The 24,415-nt window shown below is 43.5% G+C and overlaps 2 protein-coding genes across 3 annotated transcripts in view; one reads left to right on the forward strand and one right to left on the reverse strand.

The window, feature by feature from the left end:
- Window positions 1–2,199: 2,199 nt before the first annotated feature.
- mmp21 (matrix metallopeptidase 21) lies at window positions 2,200–15,633 on the forward strand. The gene is made up of 7 exons (XM_002932652.5): window positions 2,200–3,396; window positions 3,867–4,512; window positions 7,553–7,692; window positions 8,223–8,364; window positions 11,931–12,188; window positions 13,219–13,391; window positions 14,258–15,633. Exons 1-7 carry the CDS (start codon window positions 3,184–3,186, stop codon window positions 14,555–14,557), a joined length of 1,872 nt encoding a protein of 623 aa, XP_002932698.2. The 5' UTR covers window positions 2,200–3,183; the 3' UTR covers window positions 14,558–15,633.
- A 2,027-nt stretch (window positions 15,634–17,660) lies between these two features.
- edrf1 (erythroid differentiation regulatory factor 1) overlaps window positions 17,661–24,415 on the reverse strand; it is a 37,622-nt gene continuing 30,867 nt past the window's right edge. For both annotated transcript variants that reach the window (XM_012959636.3, XM_002932663.5), the window contains 2 exons: window positions 22,904–23,055; window positions 17,661–19,990 (listed from right to left, as the gene is read on the reverse strand). In XM_012959636.3, coding sequence (XP_012815090.2) covers window positions 19,822–19,990; window positions 22,904–23,055 — 321 coding nt within the window. In that variant the 3' untranslated portion in view covers window positions 17,661–19,821. The remainder of the gene's footprint in view (window positions 19,991–22,903; window positions 23,056–24,415) is intronic.

Here is a 24,415-nt window from a genome sequence, read left to right on the forward strand (position 1 = left end):
CATTCTTTTTACCTAAGTGCCAAACAATCATATTGCAAGAACAGTATGCAGACCGCTATGGCAAGGACCACATCAATGCCCCAATGCAGTTCTTGCGTCGATTTTTAAACCTGCCCAATTAAATCTGCCAGTGTCTGGCCATCTTTATTCAGCTTATTTGCACTTTGTACTGACAGAGACATTTCTTGAGCAGCCAAGCGTGGTCCTCCCTAGCAGAGATGAGCCGGGAGGTGCCCTGTGGGGCCACCTGAACCGTTTTGAGGTGCACAGTTCATGTTTTTGGAACAAAGTCTCTACAAACATCATGAAGCATTTTTACAACAGATTCATTCAACTCAATTTTGAGGGGGAGCAGTCCCAGACTGATATGCAGTATAAGTACAGTCTATAGATACACAGTATACGCTTAATGTTGGCTAACGTTTACATAGAAACATAGTAAGTTAGTAAAAGACACATGTCCATCAAGTTCAATCTTTTATGCCTATATAAAACCTGCCTTACTGCTAGTGGACCCAGAGAAAGGCAAAAAAAAACCTTCTGAATCCTCTACAATTTGCCTTCGTGGGGGAAAAAATCCCTTCCCAACTCCAAGATCTTGGAGGAAACAGATGTAGAAACCACTGAAGTTTTTTATCTAATTTATCAGTCCGCCCTTTATAAATGGGAACTTTTTGTCAGTGCCCTTGGTATGTGGGTACAGTGTATTTATAAAGAGGTGCAGTTCCCATGGGTTGGTAGGTTCATAGTTACCATTTGCTGTAACCAATTCCTTTTGTTTCTGCCGACGTTTATGGGCAGATGTATCAAAAGGTGAGATTAGAGCTCATTATTTATGATTTGAAAAAGTATTATTATGTTGCCAGTTACTAAGAAGCCCTTTATACAGAATACTGGTGATGATGTATAGTACATATGTAAGGTTGCTCCATGCGTCTGCCTCAAGGCTTTCCAGTTTTATTCATCTATTTGGTCTAAATATTTATTGCAATCAAATCAATCCTTGGTGTCACGGGATAAAGGCCGGCTGGACAGGCTGAGATGATCTTCAATGTCAGTCCTTTCCATCGTGTCATAAGAATCCATCCTGCCAATAAAGCCCGTGGTTGTTCTGCTATGTGAGGCTGCAGCTGTTACACAGTATTTCAGATTGCATTCAACACCCAGAAAATATCTCCTGGAGATCTGGAAAAGACAACATTTCACTACATACCAGGCAATGTATTAGATTTACTGTGTTGTTAAAGCAAGGTGTTCACTTCTAACCCATGTCCATCTTCAGTTAGAATAGGGGTAGGCTGGTGATGTGCTGGAAATGTCGCACACATGTCAAATAACTAATTTACAACCAGTATCCAGCCCGTATGAGTTGGAATGAAATGTGTTGCTCTCCTGTGACCAATGGAAACAAATAAAGAGATATTATAATATTGAACAAGTTTTTCGGCAGTAGGCCAGCATTTTATCTCAGAGCTGTTCCATCCTAAAGGTCCCCATACACGGGCCGACTATAGCTGCCGATATCGGTCCCTTGGAACGATTCGGCAGCTAATCGGCCCATGTATGGGCAGAACAGAGCAGCCTGGCCGACCAATATCTGGCCAGAAATTGGCCAGATCTCGATCGGCCAGGTTAGAAAATCCAGCCGGATCGGGGACCGCATCGGCTCGTTGATGTGGTCCCTGAACCGACTGCCCCATAACCATAATCGGATTATTATTTTTTTAAGTTTCTTGCTACCCGATATCGCCCACCTGTAGGTGGGGATATTGGGTGAAGATCCGCTCGCTTGGCGACATCGCCAAGCGAGCGGATCTTATAGTGTATGGGCACCTTAAGCGCTGTATGTACTTTAGTCCTGCTTAAATTGCAACCATAATGTTCCCCCAAGTAGGTCCATCAGTTACTATACAGTTCAGCCATGTTGCTGGTTGCTCTCCTTTTCAACTTAAGCTGGCCATACACGCACCGATAATATCGTACGAAACCTCGTTTCGTACGATATTCGGTGCGTGTATGGTATGTCGGCGAGTCGACCGATATCGCAGGAAGCTGCTGATATCGGCCGACTCGACGATCGGACCATAGAAGGCGCCTGACCAAAATCTCCCTTCAGCGCTGAATCGGCAGAAGGAGGTAGAAATCCTATTGTTTCTACCTCCTTACCTGCCGATTCAGCCCTGAATGGTGTGTGGCGGATCTGACGATGTTTCGTGCTACCGATGGTCACAGGAAACATCGTCAGATCGCCACGTGTATGGCCAGCTTTACAGGAGACTGTTCGCAGCTTGCAAGGTTGACACTGGTTTCAATCCACTTAAATGCCTCCTGTAGCTTCATTTAAATGAAAGAGAATTCCAAAAAGCTTCATTGGTTGGTAGGTGTGTGTATTAAAAAAAAAAAACCAAACCCTTTTGCTGCAAATATTCTAATGGTCACAAATGTTGCTTTCAATATATAAGGCCAGTACAGTATTGCAATCTGAAATAGGTGCAGATTTTGTAATTTAAGAGATGATTTTTGTTCCATTTACTGTCTCCAACTATGACTACTGACTATTTTATGACTGTGCTTAGTATACCAAGTTATTACAAACAAACAAACAAAATCAAATATACCTTATCACTACCTGAACGTCAGCCATCGGTGCATAAAACCTGGTGTATTTATGAAGTTGTGTTCTGATTTTATATACCACCTTGCTGGGTTAGGGTTTAACTTCAAAGGAAGCACTGTGGGACTGGTGGGATAAGCAGGAGTTATGGGGGGCCAAGTGGGACACTGGCTAATATATTGCCCTTACTTCAAAAGTTTAAGAGGGGGCCTAAATGATTTTGCTATGGGGCACCATAGCTTCTAGTTACAGCACTGATTTGTAGCTGTTTGTATTTAGTAGTCACAATCTTTGTATCTGTTTACTGAGAGCCCTACTGTGCATCTAACACCAGTTCCATGTACTGGAAGGCTCAGTAAACAACATTAGGAAGTCATTTGTTCTTCAAAGCATGAATTTTGACGCCAAACCCAGAGACATGTTGGTTTACAGTGATCTGTTAGACCCCCTAGCACACTTTGACGTTTGTCAAATAAACAAGTGCCCAGATTGTTTTTATTGGTAGTGAAACATTCTGTAAGTCAGTAGCCAATATAAGGAGTCAGTTGTAGTGGGCAGCACTACAGAATATGCCTCACAGAGTCAGCAGGACAGCAGCAGGACCATCAGCATCACATGAGGCCACCATGCCTTCCATTAAGCTTCTGATCTGGTGCTCCTTGTGCCTGATATCATCCAGGCTGTGCCATTCGGAGAAGCTCTTCCACAGCCGGGATCGGTCAGACCTCCAGCCCTCAGGAATCCAACAGGCAGAACTGGTCAAGGATTTGCTCTCCGCCAAGGTATTCATAGATAGATTCAGCATACTCTTTGCCACTGTCCAGTGTTATTGAATAATAATAATAAGACATGGTACCCAATTTATAGGTAGATCTTTCCTTCCATTTATTTGTCCATTATAATTATGTATGACGGTACCATGCCACAGAACATGACTTGTTATATGTGTTCATAGCTATATCTCTGTGTTTTATACGGAATTTGAAAGGAAAAAAGGATGTAAACCCGGGTTTTAAGATGAAACACAAAAGCCTATACCCCCTCACCTCACTGCAACCTATTAGATAGAATAGGCAGCTATCCTCTTTAATGCTGAGCCATGTATTGATATAACCAATATATCACTCTGCTAAAGTTCTCCAATCTAAACCATGGTGGTCCCCCAGTATTCACTCACTGGCATTGCCATTGGCCCAACAGTAAATGTCCAGTCTTTACTAGACCACTAAATGCTTTTACTGTATCATTTCAGCAATACCTGGCAAAATATGGTTGGACAGAACCAGTAATTTGGGATCCATCGAGCGCCAATGAAAATGAACCTCTGAAAGATTTCAGTCTCATGCAAGAGGGGGTTTCTAACGCAAGGCAAGAGGTGGCCGAGCCAACAAAAAGCCCTCAGTTCATCGATGCTCTCAAAAAGTTTCAGAAGCTGAACAACTTGCCAGCTACAGGAATCCTAGATGATGCCACCATCAATGCCATGAACAAGCCACGGTGCGGCGTACCAGACAACCAAATGGCAAAGAAAGACACAGAGAGATTGCCCACAAGAAAGTCTTTGGAAAACAAAACCAAAGATTCGGAGAACGTTACTCAACAAAACCCAGACCCCCCCAAGGTTCGGAGGAAGAGGTTCTTAGACATGTTAATGCACTCAAACAAGTACAGGGAAGAACAGGAGACACTACAGAAATCCACAGGGAAAGTCTTCACCAAAAAGCTGCTGAAATGGAGAATGATTGGAGAAGGCTACAGCAATCAACTTTCCATCAATGAGCAGAGATATGTCTTCAGGTTGGCTTTCCGCATGTGGAGTGAAATCATGCCACTGGACTTCGAAGAAGATAACACCTCCCCTCTATCCCAAATAGATATCAAACTCGGATTTGGACGAGGTATGCTCATATTCTTTATCATATCTAAATCCTGTATGCACGGCACCTTGCATTCATAAATGAGCCCTAGAGTTGGGTTCTATATAAGTTATACATGGCCTGTTAGCCAGGGTTGTTAGCAGTTCATGCCCTATGTTCTTCTTTCACAAAGTGCAAATTTCTAGCAAAGCAGTTGCTGCCTATTATGGCCCGATTCAGTTGCATAAGAAAGTATCTTGTAATCCAGTAACAGGTTTCCCCATAGACTTCAATAGATTTTCTATTAGATAAGTTATGATATAAGGTTTTTTGCCTGAATTAAACCTTGCCTATAATCTGCTAACCCTAAGAATTAGATGCCTTTTGCATATGCCAAGGTGCCATTACACAATATAAATAATACAGCCATAAAGCAACAAATAAAATGATATAATCATAAGCATTAGAATATAATGCATACTTTCTAACTGGTTGTTTTTATGGCACAATCCTAATTAGCATTATCAGGGGGGGGGCATTTTGCAGAATGGCTTGGAATTACTGGGTGAGGCACTGGGATATTACAGGCATGGCATAGACAGAGCATCCTTATATGAATATTGGGAGGTATGTAGTGCTGCACATCTTGCCTAGAATTAAGCCAGTAAGTCATTAAAGGGATATCAGCCTAAAGTTGGTCAAGCTTGAAGAAAATCAAATTTTTTTTTGACAGGCTGCCCGTGCTCCCTTCTCTTAGTGTGAGACTTTACCAAAGGTTTGGCAGCTATGAGGAAAGTCCTCAAAATTCTTTTTTGGCAAATAACCAGTAAGAACACTTCCTCTCCCACCTCTCAAGAAACATTTCTACTCTTTAAGGCAGTGAACCCTTAACCAGTGGCTCATGAGCAACATGTTGCTCCCCAACCCCTTAGATGTTGCTCCCAGTGGCCTCAAAGCAGGTGCTTATTTTTAACATTGTTGCCATGAAGGCCCATTTTGGTTGCATAAAAATAGGTGTACTGCCAAACTGAACCTTCTATAGGCTGACAGTTAACACAGGAGCTACCAAATAGCCAATCACAGCCCTTATTTAGCAACCCCAGGAACATTTTTTCATGTTTGTGTTGCTCCCCAACTCTCTTTACATTTGAATGAGGCTCATGGCTAAAAAAGGTTGGGGACCCCTGCTTTAGGGAGTATTTATATATGTGTATATGTTTAGTCATTGGGATTAATAAATGATGGGGTTAAAAAGTAGGGGGATAAGTGCCTGAGATGCATGCCCATAAACAACAGCAGCAGGTAGGATGTGGCGAGTTATTCCTCAGGTGATAGTTAGGGCTGGGTAGCTAGCTGTCTACTTGTTCTCCTGTATAGCCTTCACGAGCCAGGAAATGTGGGAGGGTCATCATATAGATGCAAGAGAATTTATTATTATCAATATATTACACTGGAATCAGACAGGGGGATACAGAAGAGACTTGTTCAGGGCCTAGAAAATGGTCCTTAAAGCTTCCAACACCAACTGCAGGAAGAAAGAACATTGAGCCATATTTACACAGATTAGCGGGGATTCTCATTGGATGATTTTTTTTTTTTTTAAATTTAGCTACAGGCGCTAGAGATTAGGGGAAAAGTTTTACTGGTCAAAATTGCTTTAATAATACAAGCCTAATGTTGTTGGACTACAGCTCTCAGAATGATTTCACCTTGATAATATGTTAAAGTTTTCTAGGATGTGTAGTTCAGTGACAACTAGGTGACACTGAGAAGTGCAGGGTGGGTTAGTATCCCTTTAAATGCCAACATTCGCATAAGGATAGTGTCCCTTACATTTTTGTTTTTTTTTTTAATTTGGATACTTTTTATGATTCTCTTTTGATGCAGACGTTAGACTGCGCTTGTACGGAAATTAGCAGCTCCGTTTCTGTACTTTCCTCAAATAGAGCAGTTATTGAAATGCCTTGTCACAGAGTGGGGGTGAGATCAGTTGCCTACAGCAAGTTTCTTAATTATTGTTGTATCCACATAACATTCTGTTTATATAGGGAATGTAAAGTGCTTGTAGCCAAGAACTCACAGCACCAAGTTAAATGAAATTGCTGCATAATTGTAAAATCCTGATCAATCGGCTGTTTTTAGCAGTGAAGTCCTTAGTGACGTCGGGCACAATATATACAGTATATCTATGTATGTATATATAACTTGATTTATAAAGCGCCCCAAGGGTACGCAGCGCTGTACAATCTTACATACAAAATTACACACAGGGAGGACAAGTTTTACAATATATATATATATATACGGGAGTAAGTGCCATGTGGTATAAGACACAGTAGGAAGGAGGTCCCTGCCCCGTAGAGCTTACAGTCTAAGTAAGCAAAGGCTGGCGTCTCTGGCGTGTACAAACAAGATGCACAGCAGTGTTAATGCGATGTTTTGGGCAATTGGGGCGCCAATAACTACTGTAGAGCAGGTAATGTGATTAAGGTAAATGTTTATCCTAAGCCCTGGATTCTTCTGGATGCTGAAACTGACGGCCAATCGGGGTGAAGATTTGTTGGCTAGGCTTTACTGGAAGGCTATGTTATTAGAAGTGCAGGTGATGATATTTTAATGGAGAAATGTGGGGATGTGGCCCCAAGATTAGTCTCTATAGACTAAAGGATTTATTTTACTATTCAGATCACTGCCTTTTATTGTACTTCTCACCAAGAAAGTTGCTTTTCTTTCTGATGGGACAACTGATGTCATATAACATTGACAAACATCCAACTGCAAAGAATTGTTTGTCCTGAACCCACAAAGCCTAAATAAACATACAAAATATACGACTCTACTACTCTAGATTGGGTGCAAGGTTAGTAAATGGGGGGTACAGTTGGCCTCTAGCCATAAGCTAAGCTGCATCAAACTGGCATAAGTGGCACAAATGTAAATGTGGCCCTGCAAGGAATCACAGCACCAAGGAATCACCTAGGGTTTCATTAATTTAATAGTCTGATTGCCCTTGGGATTAAAAGATTACACTGTAGGTTATATGTGAATTTAACCAAGTTCTGCTTCTGTCTCTCCCGCACAGGTCGGCATTTAGGCTGTAGCCGGGCGTTTGATGGCTCCGGGCAGGAGTTCGCCCACGCTTGGTTCCTAGGGGACATCCACTTTGATGATGATGAACATTTTACTGCTCCCAGCAGCGAGCACGGGATCAGCCTGCTGAAGGTAAATGAAGGTTCTAAGCACAAGTCCAGCATTAATGATGAGTGTGCCAGTCAGGCAGAACCAAGTGCTCATCTGCCCTTTATCGCTATCAAGTAACTGCACAGGTAGAACTTTAGTGTAAGCCCAGCAATTATATTGTCCATAAATAGGTTCATTGCAGGGCCCCATGATGGCAATGCTACAGGGAAGAGGCAGGGGGCTGCTGTATAGGATGATCCTCACTGCATTGTTTTCCCCTCTCTCCCCTCCTCTGCTTTTAGAGTTGTGTGTATCTTCCCCTAAATTGTGCAAGAAGGATCCCTAGATCCCTGCCTAGGGCCTGCCAATGCTTGGGGACCCTGTCATTACATTATATGGAGCAATCAGATGATTTGGCTTGGAGAAAAGGCTTTTGCGATAGGATGGGGCCCCAAAACTACTCTACTCAGCATCCCAAAATGGAAAAAGGCTTCCCTGCTTCTGTGGCATCTAAATGAAATATTTTCACTGCATTGTAACACCTTTGTCTTTTTTTTTCCTCCATGAAACAGGTGGCGACCCATGAAATTGGCCATGTTCTTGGATTATCTCACATCCACAGGGTGGGATCAATAATGCAGCCCAATTACATCCCGCAGGACTCTGGCTTTGAGCTGGACCGGTCTGACAGGAGAGCCATACAGAACCTATATGGTAAGCACAATTACTAACAGCCATAAGGCCAGTTAGGGCAAAATATAGGGAAAAGTGGCACTGACAAAGTGGACTCAAACAGGAAAAAGTCCAAAAACCACTGGTCTAGAACACAGGAAGAGAAAATCAGTTGGTCTCATCAACCATAACACATCAGGTTTATTATCAGGACTATTAATTAGTGGAATGGTAACATGTTTCTGTCCCATTAATAGCCAAGAGAATACCAAATGTGTCCCCAACCAAACAGTATGGCCCTGGGCAGTGTCCACAAGCAGCAAACAGAAAAGCAAGAGTATCAGTTATTGATATCCTCAGTCAGTTTGATGTCATGTAATAACATATTGTGACTGGTTTATGGCAAGGAAGCTGGTATATAAATTAGGTTATACTATCCATAACATCAGCATAGGGCTGTTTAGCAGCCAATTCTATACTATCCTATTACTGATACTGGTACTATTAATTGTGCAATGACTGGTTAGGGTTGTCAGTAAGCCCCCTTTGCTGGATCCATTTATGATGAGACCCCCTTTCCCCTAAGCTCATAACAACATTACAGATACTCATCAAAACTTACCCTAACTGGCCTTCTAGCTGGGCTTTCAGGTGAGTCTACACCAGTGATCCCCAACCAGTGGCTCGTGAGCAATATGTTACTCCCAGTGGCCTCAAAGTAGGTGCCCATCTTTAAATCTCTGGCTTGGAAGGCCAGCTTTGGAAGCATAGAGAAACAGTTTTAATCCAATCAGAGGCTCCTGCAGGCTAGCAGTCCACATGGGGCTACCGAATAGCCAATCACAGCCCTTATTTGGCATCTCCATAGTACTTTTTCATGCTTGAGTGGCTCACCAACACTTTTTACATATGGGTGTGGCTCAGTAAAGAAGGTTGGGGATCCCTGGGCTACAAGAACAAAGTGACATTGTCCTCAGATCTCTAACTGGCCTTCAGGCCTCCCCAGGGGGATAATGGGCAGTTGGGAAACCACTGCTTTAAGGCATAAACCTGTGACTCTCAATGCAAAAGTGTAAAGAATGACAAAGTATGTGGCATCTCCGAGAACATGCAGTGCTCAATGTGAGGCCCGATCAATAGATGTAGATAGAGCAATTCCCTTTCAAACTATCCATCAGCTTTTTGTAGAAGAGAACAAGGGCGTTGGGTGGGGGGGGGGGGGACCCAAATGCTGAAAGAAAGTCCAATTCCTTTTCATACCTTGTCCCTTACTTTCCCTGAGCAATGACTGTGTCTGCTCGCTGCTGCCTCTAACTACTCTATCATCCCACATCCGCACAAGCGAGAGGGAGAAGGCCCCGTACAGCTTGCTGACTTCTCAATGGGGCCTTGACAATCCCCACGGCCATTTTTCACCGGTGCCCAAACAAATTAACTTTGCAGACAGACCGGGAGAGAATCGCCGCTGCTGAGCACAAAGGATTGCAACTTAAAAAGGAGTTTAAATAATGCAAGTGTCTTGGAGTCAGCGGGCTGATTAAACGCACGATAAATTGCGTTTGCATACCTCCATTAATATGGCAGAAGCATACAGCAGAGCGTCTTCATTTAAAGACAAATAGTTATGGATGGCCCATTATTCCTCAAGCGCATTTTTGTGCTGATCTTATTATTTCACCAATATGGAGCTCAGGCTTTTTTTTATTCTTCTGCAGAGTCTGTTATAGTGAAGCGAGGCCCCGGCTGTCTCTTTGTGCCACTTGTTGTGCTGGCTTTGGCCTTAAGCTGCCCCTGCATGCTTCCATTTGTTGGGGTAGTTTGGCCGATTTCAGCTAAAGTGCCTGATCTTTTGAGCATGGATCTCAGCTTGAGGCTCAGTATTAACAGGCCATCCTGCGAGCCTATCAGGTCTGTTCAAACTGATGCATCTTACTGGTGAGTGTATGGTGCTTGAGCAGATGAGAAAGACAGATATTTTAGCTGCCAATCATTTGGAACCTTGGCCTTAGAGTCAGGTCAAGTAGTGTTGTTGTCCTGGGGCCTAGGCAATACTACACATTGCACAGTGCATTTGGCAACCTTTATGTATTGCCAGTTGTACTATAGCTGCCCTTCAACTTACTGGTGATTCAGACACCCAGAAGGCTTGGCCAGTGTATGAGCATCCTAAAGCTGGCCATAGCTGGCTAGTTGGCTAGTTTTGTATGATATTTGCTGCATGTATGGCGGAGCAACTAAACAACGATATCGCAAAAGCTTTGGATAGCGGTCATCTCGTGTTTAGGGCTGAATCGTCAGGTGGAGGTAGAATGCCTATTGTTTCTATCTATCTTTGATGATTGAGCTCTGAATGTCAGTGGAGGGCAGGAACAATCTTTCCTGCGACCATATGTTATAAGATCCGTTCTTTTAGCAACCATGATGGTGGGTGATATTGGGCTGACCTGATAATTTGGCCCTAGGGCCAAAAGATTGATCACAATGACAGGGATACAGGCCTTTGGGTGTGGACCACATCAACAAGCCAATGTTGTTCTTGATCTGACAGGAAATTAAACCTTCTTGGTCAACACCTGCCCAATTTTCAACCAGATATTCCAGTAGGACGACCTGGTCTGTAGGGCCCGAATCAGCAGTTTAAACCTGCCCTTGTATGGACACCTAGACTTATAAAATGCACACAACCACAAACAAAAATATAAAAACATTATTAAAATATACAGTGTTTCTCTATGAAGGCCTGTATAATGGGTCTGCTGAGGAAAGTAACATGGCAGAACCCAACTCACTTCTGGGTTTTGCATCACTTTGAGTTGAAAGCGCTGTGTAATTTAGTGCTGCACTTCTGGAAACATCTCAATTATTGTGCATTTTCTTGGCCGGCTCCGAGCACTCTGCTACGGGTGAGACAGATTTCCAAGTAATTTCCACTAACAAAAGGATGCTTTCTGCTTCCAGGACTCTGAGCATTAGGCAAGCCTATTAGGCCAGTCTGTGGGGGGGAGGGAGAGAATTGTCTTATTTTTGGATGTTCTCCGCACCAGGTGCAACTTTTGTATTATTAGCCTAGGGACAAATGAAGACTTTTTACAAAAGTGAAAAATTGGGTTTCCTGGTTGTAGCATTGACGTGTGGGCGCTGGCACAGTCCCTATGGAAGATCTTTGTAAAACCATTTTTATTCTTCTAACAAACCTTTTCAAAACAACAGCTAACAAATGTGAAATCTTTGCCTGCAATGATAAAAACCAAACCTACGAGGTTGACCTTAAGCTTTACCTAAATGCCGTCGCCGTGACCTCAGCCAAAGTTACAGAAGACCAGGTTCCATAGGGGTGAAATAGTATGATTTAGGGATATCCAACCTGTAGCTCCAGTTGTTGCTGACTGATCTTGATGGACAGATTTATTTTCATAGCCCCGTATCACTATTGGACAGATATAGCATTTATAATTACCGAATTATTGATTGTAAATCAACAGTACAGAAGAATGGAATAGAATGATCCAATCCATTATGGCTCCCTCTAGTTCTGGCCATGGAAGGCACCACTAGCGTCTTGCACGGTTATTCATATATTCAAAATTCTTAATGTTCTTCCATTCCAGGTTCATGTGAAGGCCCCTTTGACACAGTTTTTGACTGGATCTATAAAGAAAAGAACCAATACGGGGAGCTTGTTGTTCGATACAATACCTACTTCTTCCGCAACAGCTGGTACTGGATGTATGAGAATCGGAGCAACAGGACACGCTATGGGGATCCATTGGCCATTGCTACTGGCTGGAGTGGAATTCCCGCACAGAATATTGATGCTTTTGTTCATGTCTGGACCTGGACAAGAGACGCCACCTATTTTTTCAAAGGTATTATAGACTCATAGTAGGCAGAACAGCACTTTAGGCATCAAAGTAGTTGTAGTTAGTAAAAATAATTAGGTTTTACTTCATATCATAACTTGGGAGTATGATTTTGTCTATGGTGGCCTGGAAACCCTAAATGATATTTATGAACTATGGATATTGGTCAGTTCATCAATTGGGCAGGTGTAAAAATTACGTCTGCTAATGGACCATATCGATCAGTGCATCAGCTTGTGAGGAAGCCGCAGCTCCTTTTCACTTCCTGCAACAGCCCAAACAAGTGCAGCAATAGAAAGGCAACTTACTGTCTATGTTCCCTTGTACATTATATGTCCGTTCTGCCTGTGGGCCAATAGGTCGGAAATTGAGCAGGATTAGCCCATGTAATATCATGTAATGAACGTTCCATGACTGCAGTTGTGACAACTTTTCATTCCACTAGTCCAGAGCACTAGATCTTCCATGTTTTGTGGGGATACACTTCCCCTCCTGCTGCCATGTTTATTCAGAAAATAAGATTAGTTGAGAATTGTTGGTGTAGGAAGCACTGCTTTATGGTATGGATGTCTTTACTTCCCATTGGAAAATACTGTATTGAATGACTTAGTTTATCTACTATTGCTGTTATAATGGAATAAGGCACGTTACAAAGTGGCGCATTCATGTTATTAGCAGCCATTTGTGCCCAAGCCATTATATCCTACAAGTGACGGTCACTAAAATACAGTAACACTGTCCTTCGATTGGCATTTCCCGTTGGCTGAGCACATAAGTGTCTGCCAAAAGCTAAACGAGGTTGAAGCTGCAATAAATTCAATTTAAAAATCTTGTGATGTCAACGAAGGCTCTGAACTGTGAATAGATGCACATCCTTGTTGTCTCGGGGGGACAAGCCGAGCAGCTGAATTGCTGTTATGTATTTGATGTTTCACTGGCAGTCAGGTCTATCACATTGTTATGTGGTTAGAAATATTCATGGCTTCTGCTTTGATGTGGCCTGCTAACCGCCATATATACACGTTCCTTATCTAAGGTACTCAGTACTGGCACTACGACAGCGAAAACGACAAAGCCTACGCCGAAGATACGCAGGGGAAGAGCTACCCTCGCCTCATCTCAGAAGGGTTTCCTGGAATCCCAAGCCCCATCAATGCTGCCTATTTTGACCGGAGATGGCAGTACATTTACTTCTTCAGAGACTCACAGGTATTTATTTCTCCTCTTCCGTTCTTACTATTGAATGTGAAACAACCAAAAAGAAAGATTAGGTCCTAGTGTTATCAAAGGGGGAAAGAACCTTGGTAACTAAGCAGAAAAAAGTTTCCGCATTCATGTTATGGGGCCTCTTCCTTGATTTCAGATTAACTGCTCCACCACCATTAGAGCATCTTCTGCAAATCATTCTAATGTCAACCACTGAGTCTGGGCTGAGTCCAATCTATTCATGCCTCTTCTTGGCATGTGTATGAGGTTCTTGTGGTCCAGGTTCATGTGATTCCTGCAACTCTGTTCAAATTCCACAAGGTGGTATATGTTGATGTTCAAACTGGTCCCACAGTGTAATTGGTCAGAACTAAAAGACCATTTACTAGCAAGAAATGTTCTTGTGGTGATAAAAATGGTTAAAAATTGCAGCCAATCATTTCGTATTGTAGTATGTGTGCCATAATGTCATTGTTTCCCATGGATAATAATGGGAATTGATCAGAAACATTTGTAGGGTTTTGAATTGATGAGACTTTCCCAGAGAAAGTTGCAGGGTATCAGAATGACCCATAATAATAAGGGTAACTAATGAAACCACTGTTTGTTTTTCATTACTGCTATAGATCAGCAGCAATCAGCTATTGTCATTTTATAGCTAGAGGGCCAGCTATCCCCTTTGGGTTGCATGTATTCATATGAACTGTTTTGGCCACGGGCACATCTATAAACTTATTAGTGAATGATCTGGAAGCAAGTGAGTGCCGGTAGCTGCAGGGGGTGCAATATCTCTGGATAAGCAGGAGTTTTTGGGATTTTGGGAGTTTCCACTGAAGGATCATTTAATTCCAACATGTTCTCTTCCTTAGGTTTTTGCCTTTGATATCAACAAAAACAGAGTTGTGCCAGACTTTCCCAAAAGAATCATCGACTTTTTCCCAGCCGTGGCAGCCAACAATCACCCCAAGGGTAACATAGACGCGGCGTACTACTCCTACACACACAGCTCCTTATTTCTCTTCAAAGGAAGAGAGTTTTGGAAAGTCGTCAGCGACAAGGACAGAAGGCAAAACCCCTCTCTTCCATACAATGGATTGTTCCCCAGAAGAACAATATCACAGCAGTGGTTTGACATCTGTAATGTACACCCTTCATTGCTGAAAATGTGATTCGCCCAAAAAAGCCTGAATAATATCCTTGCACTGAGATTCTCTAAGGTCTTCTTCTGCCTCGGCTTCCACCAATGTACCCACCTACGGCATGACAATGCTCCCAGATGACAAACACAGACACTTTGGATCCAGAGCTGTAGAAAAGCTGGACAATCCTTAGTAATGGAGTTGAGTAAACTATTGTAAAGCACTGTTTCCTAAACGCAGCCCTAAGGAGCACCAACGGAACCAGGTTTCAGGAAGCCATTCCTTAATGACATAAAGAACAGACATAGGCGCTCCAATAATTGCTAATAAGGGACAGACAGGCTCCCATAATGCCTAATGTATGTGTGTAAGTTATTAATGACAAGAATGGGGAATTCCATTCAAGAAGAATGTATGTATCAGTTGAGATGAATCCCAACTTGGGAAGATTCCGTGTTGTACAAGGATCCTCAGTTCGGATCTGCTTAAATGCTTTATTTATCTATTGTTCTTTACATTTCTACTATGAACTCCTTCTCCAGAATGCACTTTTAAACACAAACTAAACATAATACTGATAGTAAAGGAGGAGGAATTATGGTCCATGGTTTGGGCTTGGGCCCCTGGTTCCAATTTGTGCTTCCTCTGTGGTAGCAAAAGTTTCTTGAAGGCCCTTGTCTTCTTCTGCTCAACAATGGCCCATGTGTGCAAAGAAAGGTACATACAGAATTGTTTATGGAGATGTGTGGCCTGAATAAAGACCTGACCTCAGCACCTATGGAATACACCAAAACACTGACTGTGTGAGCCAGGCCAGAACCCCAACCTCACTCATGCTCTTGCGGCTAAATGGAGGCAACTCCTACCACTAATGTTCCAAGATCTAGTGGAAAGCCTTCCCAGATCAGCAGGGACCATTATAGCAGCAAAGGGAGGTCCAACCTTCAGAATTCCTAGCTCTCATTAATGAACTGTGTAGCACCGGGACTCAATAGCTCTTACTGGCTGTGCACGTTTGATTCAGAATGATACACTTTATGTTATTACTTAGCTTTATATGGCACTGTTATTCTGTACGAATAAAACAATTATTTTACATTTCCAATTATATTTAGCAGGTTGTGGACTGGGTTCCCCTCCCCCAATACAATCCTATATAACTCTAACTCTATAAAAGTAAAAGAAATGAAAATGATTGAATGATTTGCACTGATTGGTTGGTTCATCTTGCAAAACTTATAGAAATGTTTTTTTCGAAGCTGAAATCCCGAGGGTTATTTTGCAGTCTGTTGGTTTAGGCAGAAGAGAAAAGATGTCTGCAGTTACGCTGGGCACATATCATAAGCTCCACTTGTACTGCAGGGCCACTACATAAGAAGATCTCAACTCAATTTGGTCACAAACATGGTGGGTCAAATAGGGATGATCTGACAATTGTTTGGCTCCCAGGCCAATGAGTGCCTACGGCATAGCTGGGCCAAAACACACCACTTTAACCCTTTACTCCACTTCACACTCACTAACCCCTGCTGCTCTCCAGTCTCGCTTTTCCTTATTGATCATTTCCCCACTAATTGCACCCAAGGTGGCTCTTCTGCCTACCACTACTTCCAATGCCAATGCTTTCTTCGTCCAATGGGATTTTGAAACATGTCTAATTGACAATGGAGTTTTGGGCTGATGTCCATTAGGGAAGACCTCCTGAGGGCCCCACACTGTATGGCCAGCTTTAGGCAAGAAGCCACTCATTTATCAAGGGTGGGTAACCATTTACTGAATCTTTTGCAGACCCTGTACAACCCCCTCACTCCCCACCATGTGCAAAAGGGTCAACCCATTATAAGTAAATAAGAAACTGAGTAATAGCATGTCTAGGAGCAACATGAACTTACCCTTTATTCCAATACACAGTGTTTCCAGCTCTCAGACTCCTTTCCTTTTGCCTCCCTGGCATCTATCCATCCACCTTTTCGGTTTGCTGCCTGGCTTAACCCATAACACCTCACGTTCCTTGATCTTATAAAACTATTAAATGAGCAGCACTAGAGAGAGGAAGGGGCCCAGAGTAACGCAAGACTTACCAACATTCAACCAGATCCAAAGAATCGACTGCATCTTTAATGGTCAGCGTGACCTCCGTATTGTTGAAGTGCTGAACCAAGCAATATGGCAGCTCCCATTTCTAAGTAGAATCACTGTTTGCCCAGCGGTACAGTTGCAGTTATGTCTGGAGACATGCATTTTCCTGACTAACCCTCGGTGACATGGCTCAATGCCACTTGCTGGTTGCTCGTAGGTGGATATTACTACACTAGAAATAGTACTTGGTGATGCACTTCCATGTTAACCATATGTACACATATAAATATATTGGTGCCCTACGCGTTTCAAGCCCACTAAAACCCCCCCCCCCAGTCTACATTGGGGCACAGAAAAAAAGACACTACATTAGAGCTGTGGGAGGTGATTGGGTAAGTTCTGCTAACTAAAGAATGGAAGAACCCAATGGAAAACAATGACATATTGTGTACGGCAGCCCCTTATGTGTTCGGTGGGAGAGGCTCTGCTGGAATACAATTGCTTGGAATAAGCAGCAGCCTATTTCAGTTATTACAGCGCTTATTTACATGAATTTCCCCCTGACCTATTGGCCTTCCAGGCAAAACAAACCGTGGCTGCAAAGTGCTGATTCTGAGAGCCACTAATCCCCCCCCCCCCCCCATTGAATGACAAAGTGGCTAAGGCTCAGCTAATGCCAATACATCACATTGTGCCTGGTGCTGTAAATACGAGGGTACGTTGCTCTGTAGCACAAAACAAAATGTCACAGTCGCATCACACAGAGAAGGGAAAAGGCCGAGAGCCGCACATGGCGCCATATTAGCGCTGTCCCTGCTATAGGCAGCGCCTATAGGAACATATTGGCATATAGTGCAGGGTATAAATACCAGTGATGCTCTCAAACTACAACTCCCATAACCCTCACCCAGTTATAAACAGCACAATCTTGGATTTACCAAATGGCTGAAGGAAGAAGCATGTACGCATCAAATCACTGTGTCCAAGAGCTGACACTTTTATGTCTTTACCATTAGATTTTCTGGTATTACAAGAAAGAAGCAGATAAAGCCAATAAGGAATACGGATTTTTATTTTAAATAAATACAAATATTTTAACTTTTTTTCACAAAGTTTTCACATTTCAGAGTAGAGAAAAGGCATGAAGAATCGTAGCCCCATTGTGGGCTAATAGGGGCTCAGCACCAGGCAATGTGAGAGAGGTGAAGGCACGGACTGTGCAAACTATAAACTCATTTCATTGGTTATTGTTATTGGCCCTATGGGGAAAGTAAATGCAAGAGAAATCATTTTAATGAGGTATTTTCCACTAAAAGGAAACATGGAACATGGCCTGGGATCTTCCTCCTCCTGTTTATTTTCCATATGATTCTAATCCATGATTTTTTCACCTCCCTTTTTCCTTATAATCCTTCCTTATGTCATTTCCCTCCCCACACCCATGCTCTATTCCACCTCCACTTTTCCTTATGATCCTCCCCCTGCTATTTCCTCCTCTCTTTTTCCTTATAATCCTCCCCCCCCCCGCTAATTCCTCCTCCACTTTTCCTTATGATCCCCCCCCATGCTATTTCCTCCTCCCTTTTTCCTTATGATCCTCCCCCACACCCTGTTCCTCCTCCTCTTTTCCTTATGACCCTCCCCCATGGTATTTCCTCCTCCCTTTATCCTTATGATTCCCACCCACGCTGTTTTCCTCCTCTTTTCCCTATGACCCTCCCCCACGCTAATTTCCACCTCCCATTTCCCATGATTCCTACCCAGGCACCTTTCCTTTATGACTGCACCCTACTACCCATTCTCCCATGTAATGCACAGTTGGTAACTGAAATGCTGAATCCCATTGGAACAAATACCCAGAGTGATTTTTTTGCGGCAAAATGTTCCTTTTGCCTTGAGCACCATGCCTTTATATGCTGTTACTGGGTATAAAGATCATTATTACAGGGGCACTAATATTCCTGCTCTCGGCCTAAGTTTGATGATTAGGGCTTGGGCTGAACTTTATTTCTATGAATATATCTGGCTTTTATAATTCCTCGTGACGTTCAGTGTAGAGCAGTAAAACTGGAAGGACTTTTATACAGGTAACTGCTAGTCACGGTTACATACCCAACAAGAACAACTCCTTATCTGTAAGCCTGAGACACAGACAACTACTAGGAAGGTAAGAAGGGTAAAAAAACAAAACACTGCCCCAGTATGCTAAATGTTATGAATATAAAGGGGTAGGTTGCCTGAAAATGAACAGTCTGTATTGCTGCAGACAATCATATTCTAAAGCAACAGGCAATAAGTCTTTTGTTAATGTTTACATTGATTTTTCATTAGAATTTTGCTTAGAATTTAGGCTACACTCTGGCTGCTTGGACTTCATTACAAAAGCAAAAGGCAGAAGATTGGAAAGGTCTGAAAAGAAAGTTAATAACCAAAAATAAACATTGAAGCCTGGGGTTTTTTGGTTGCTGGGGTCAGTGACCCTGGCAACCAGAAAGGATTTTCAGTAGCAGGCTGGAATGTATTCAGGATACAGAAGAAAAAAAAGACCAAATAAAAAGTTGCTTAGAATAGGTGTGTGACATACTAACCGTTCACTTAAATGCAAACCTCCCCTTTAATGAACAGAATAGGGAGCAGATCTGTAGCCAATAGCTGAGTGCTGGAGAGAGACTGAGTGGAATATAAAAGTGCCACTATAACATAGCACCGGCATCCATCTGACTGGCGTCATTCTCTATAGAAGGGCATATAAAGCAACAGGAGGGCTATGGCAAATGAAGCAAGGTTGTGGCCAGTTAGGCAGGGCCATGGCAGCCCAGTAAGGCTACAGCTTATTAAGAGTTATGATACATTCACCCCTTATTATTTCAATGAAACAAATACAAAGGGAAAGTACAAAAATGAGCGTACGGCGGCCCATTAACTTCTACCTGGGAAACTTCTGGCTTTCTGACCAGCCAGTCCAGTCCCGAGCAACAAAGTCACCCCCACCGCTTGGCTTTGCATACAACACAAATCTCCACACGTGCACCTTGTGCGGCACCTCTCAAGCTTTTCATGGCAGCCTTATTGTCTCTCAAACGCCTTTGTCACTTACACAGCAGCGCATTGCATATTTCGTTGCAGGCTGCGTTACGCAGCAAATGGAGCAACCCACCAATCCCGGGATTAACAAGGCACGGCATCCACGTTGTAACTGGAAAACAATGTTTGGGTCACGGAGTGGCGGACTCGCTGGCTGGCTCCTTAGGGGTGAGCTGATCCAGTAAATGTATTAGGAGGCTGAGTCGCTCGCTCAGGGTTGCGCTTCGGTTGGCCGTCGCCCGTAACAGATTGGAATACACTTGCTTGTATGTTCTCAGAGACGCCTCCTCCTCTGGGACACTACGGGAAAGGAGAAATACAGGATTTGTCGGCAGCACAGAAAATCTATTATAATTATCAAGATTTAACCCTCTGACTGCCAGCAGCACAGGTTGCATTGTAATGTATAGCGATTGCTCTTTGTGAGCACCTGGGCAGTAACACATCTCAACCAATCAGATGATTGCTTTCAGTGTTCAACCTGCAGCAGGCTGGAAAAAAATCTAACCACTTATTGGTTGCTATGGGTTACTGCCCAGGTGTAAATGTGCCCAGTGTTTATAAATGAACCCCAATGTGTGCAGTTTAATCAGAGCCCTTTATGGTTTCCAATGGCCAATGGAACTCAGCAATGGGGGCCTCAGGGAGGGGGCAAGGGAAACTCAATAACCTGCTGTGGCAATAGAGCCAATTCAATTCAAGGGCAAGTATCTGACTGTATCTGATCTCTAATGATCCTTATTCACCCCACTACATACTCTGATTATAGAGACCTGATTAACCCACCCCATGCTATAGCATTCAGTCTGAGACCCCTGCCAACTGCCCTGGATTCCATTAGTGGCCCACCTGCTGCTCAGGATCTTGTAACCCCGCCCCCAGGCAAATAGGCAAGTCGGTATGTGTAACTGTGCAGGCTGCAGCAGCACCTAGTAGCTCCCTGCATTATAATGAGGGTGTAGGATAAAGGGAAAGTGGAATCATGATAAGAAAGAGAGTCCCAGACAGGGGCAATTTAGTCAGCGCCACACACGGTTTCTTTATTCCTCCCAATATTGCCTGCATGCAATTTAAGGCATAATCCTTGCTATAAAACTCATTTAACTCTCCAGATTAGTGATCCTGGCAACAAATGTGCAGTATATAAAAGTGATAAATACGGGAGCCTCTGCCAGCCTGATACCGGATGCGAGTCTAAGCCCATGAAATATCACGACACTGGAGAGCAAAAACAATTACCGGTTGTGTGGAATTACTCTAAACAACAAAATCTCGTTAAGATGCCGCCGTCGCCACCGCTGCTCCCCATGATGTATGGAGAGTTTCTATTGCCATCTTGTGGATACCTGGTCACACAAAATGCGCTTGTCTATATATCTCCCCCCAAACTGGAATGTGCTTGTCTATATATGTCCCCCAAAACTGGAATGTGTTTGTCTATATATCTCCCCCAAAACTGGAATGTGCTTGTCTATATATGTCCCCCCATAACTGGAATGTGCTAAAAAGAAATCCAGTCTTGGAAAGTTCTCCGGAGCGATGAATCCAACAGTTCCAGGACAAAACCAGCAGCGGATATAACCCCACCTCTCCTGTTGGTACCTGCTGACACTCCCAGCATTCTCTGTAGGCTGATGGAAAATGCCAGAAAGCCACTGACACATGAGTTACATCACTTAGATGCTCCATTAAATAGATAAACTGCAACTTACAGAGCCACCTGTAGGGGGTGCAAATGGGTGCGATTGTTGTAGCCAGACAGAGATTGGGGGTGGGCAGCTGAATGGCACATTACTCTGGTGGCTGGATACTTCTATTCTGTCTAAAGGGAATGGACCCAGAATGAAGCCTACTGTAAGCAGCAGTGCTGCTGTGCTTTATGGCTGAGGCCCTAGCAAGCCAGAGAAACAGTGTTCATATCACTGTGGAATTTAGAGCACTCAGATGGATTAATTAGTTTACTAGTATTATAATCCAGCCAACGGAATTCACAACAATGATGTTTCAAGCTTGCTCTGCCGTGTTGCTAAATAAGCAGATCTGTGTCTAATCCAGCCACCCGTGTGGTGGGCCAATAAGAGCTGATAAGAGCTGATAAGAGCACTTGGCACTGGACCAATCACACGAGTGCCCTTGCAATACAGTTTACTACAGCGATAATTTGTTAAATGAGAACTTAACCCTATAAGTAAATATGGCTAGAAACACTATTTCAAATACTGTACTTATTGTAGAAGCAGCCCTGTAACAGTAATGATCTAGGCCTTTGAAAGGAGCTCACCATTTTGGAATTTGTTAGGCCAACATTTCAGTCTCAGTGGCATTGCACGTGCTCAGTGTGGTCTGGGCCGCTGTCGAGAAGCTAAGCTTAGGGGTGATTGAAAGCAGAAAAGAATATGGGGGGGGGGGGGGGCGAATGGGGGCATCTTCAGAGGCACAGTGTTCACAGCTAAAGGGTTGGGGTTGCCTTGGGCTGGTACAGATGTGTAATATTAATGGCCTACCTACCTAAGCTTTAGTTCTACTTTAATCCACCAGTGTGCCAGGAACCTAATGCCCTAATTAACTGCATGGTGCTAATTAGGCATGTCTACAAAATAAAATATGCATATATTTCTTTTAACAGGGAAGCGAGGAGATGCCGGTATCCCTTTAACGGAGACACAACGTGCAGCTAATTCAGCTCAGCCTGAGTCACGGCTCAATGTGCTACAGCAGAAACGAGAGACCCTGTGAGCCGGCCCAGCCGCCCTCTATGTTTGTCAGTGTAAGGCAGCATGGAATTTTAATTGTTTCCCCCCCAGTAGCTCTATATCGATACGCTCGGAGGCTGCTTTCTTACAGTGTGTAACAGGAATATTTAATAACAGAGCTGCAGAGATCTGCAGGCATGCGTGGGAATCCTATTAAACAGGGAATTATCCACATTCTCACCGCAAGGAAGGCTTGGATTTTTTTTTTCTTTACATCATAGTAAAATGAATACTTTGTGCAAGAGCTGGAAAAAGTTTTAGCAGAGTCACAGTTTCCTGCACTGCAGCGATGTCGTGGGTCTATAACCTGGGTTTGCCAGCACTCATTATGGTGCCATTAAGTGTATATATTTATATAGATTTTATGCTTGAATGAGTATTATTATGTTGGGTTGAAAGCTTGCAGGCTCACCATACAGCCGGGACTAAGCAGTGAATACGGCAGGAAACTATCACCTACCTGTTTTTCTTCTTGGACGAGCTGAGCAGTTTGACAAACTGCAGGAGAAGGAATGACAGGCGAGACTCAAATATATTGACCAGTTTTAGCACCTCCTCCTTGCTGAGATTGGCTGAGGAATCTTCGGTTGTCTCGCTTCCATGCTCACTCCCCTGGAAAGGAGAAGAGTTGATTAAAGCTTGGCTGCATTGTGTTACACGGAGACCTGCTTTACTGCTCTGGGCAGGGTGTCACCCCCAAAATTAAATATGGAACAAGGGAATGTGGACAAGTTTCCCTGCCATTCTCTCCCACAGGAAACCCAAGCGCACACACAGGGGGGCAATACCAACCCCACTGAGCCCTGGCAGGAAACCGCACACTAACCCCTGCAGCACCCGGCTGTCCCACATACATACACACTCTGGCAGGCACATGTAACTCACATAGGGAATAATGTTCTACTATCGTGAAAGATAAGGATATTGGGAGTCACGGCAGAGCTCCATAACCATACAGAGGCTCTAAAGAGCAAAGGCCGAGTGCTTATATGCAGGTCATGGAACTCCAATGGTGGATAAATAGGTAATAGATAGACAAACATACAACATGGGGTTGTAAAATTCCTCTCACTATACAACCTGTCAATCCTGTGACTGTACTTCCTGCTAGTCATGTGACTGCTTCCTGTTAATCCTGTAACTGTACTTCCTGGTAGTCACGAGAATAAGCTTCCCGTTAATCCTGTAACTGTACTTCCTGCTAGTCATGTGACTAGGCTTCCTGTAAATCCTGTGACTGTACTTACTGCTAGTCATGTGACTAGGCTTCCTGTTAATCCTGCGATTGTACTTCCTGTGACTAGGCTTCCTGTTAATCCTGCGATTGTACTTCCTGTGACTAGGCTTCCTGTTAATCCTGTGATTGTACTTCCTGCTAGTCAAGTGACACGGCTTCCTGTTAATCCTGTGACACTTCCTGCTAGTCATGAGACCAGGCTTCCTGTTAATCCTGTGACTGTCCTTCCTGCTAGCCATAGGATTAGACTTCCTGTTAATCCTCTCATGTGACTAGGCTTCCTGTAAATCCTGTGACTGTACTTACTGCTAGTCATGTGACTAGGCTTCCTGTAAATCCTGTGACTGTACTTCCTGCTAGTCATGTGACTAGGCTTCCTGTAAATCCTGTAACTGTACTTCCTGCTAGTCATGTGACTAGGCTTCCTGTAACTGTCCTTCCTGCTAGCCATAGGATTAGACTTCCTGTTAATCCTCTCATGGGACTAGGCTTCCTGGTTATTGCGTCAGTGGACAGTTTGCCTCCCATTAGATGTCTTGTGCCAGAGAGACTAATGCAAACCACTTACTAAGAATAGGGCCACAGAAGCCACGTTAATCTGACAATGGTTTATGTTACTCCATTTGCCTGCCCAGTATGTCTCTGTGGCCTGCGGTTAGCAGTGCTCCTGGCCAGATTCCTATGCTTGAGGCAAGAAGTACTAAGCAACTGCTCCTAAGGAACTATTGGGCACAT

Source organism: Xenopus tropicalis, chromosome 7 (assembly GCF_000004195.4).
Source record: "Xenopus tropicalis strain Nigerian chromosome 7, UCB_Xtro_10.0, whole genome shotgun sequence".
Lineage (NCBI taxonomy): Eukaryota > Metazoa > Chordata > Amphibia > Anura > Pipidae > Xenopus > Xenopus tropicalis.

Bases quoted from the DNA above. Each gene is read 5' to 3' on its own strand.
- mmp21 (XM_002932652.5), top strand. From the start codon at position 3,184: ATGCCTCACAGAGTCAGCAGGACAGCAGCAGGACCATCAGCATCACAT. The intron at 3,397-3,866 runs GTATTCATAGAT...GTATCATTTCAG, and splicing joins AGGATTTGCTCTCCGCCAAG to CAATACCTGGCAAAATATGG. The intron at 4,513-7,552 runs GTATGCTCATAT...TCTCCCGCACAG, and splicing joins CAAACTCGGATTTGGACGAG to GTCGGCATTTAGGCTGTAGC.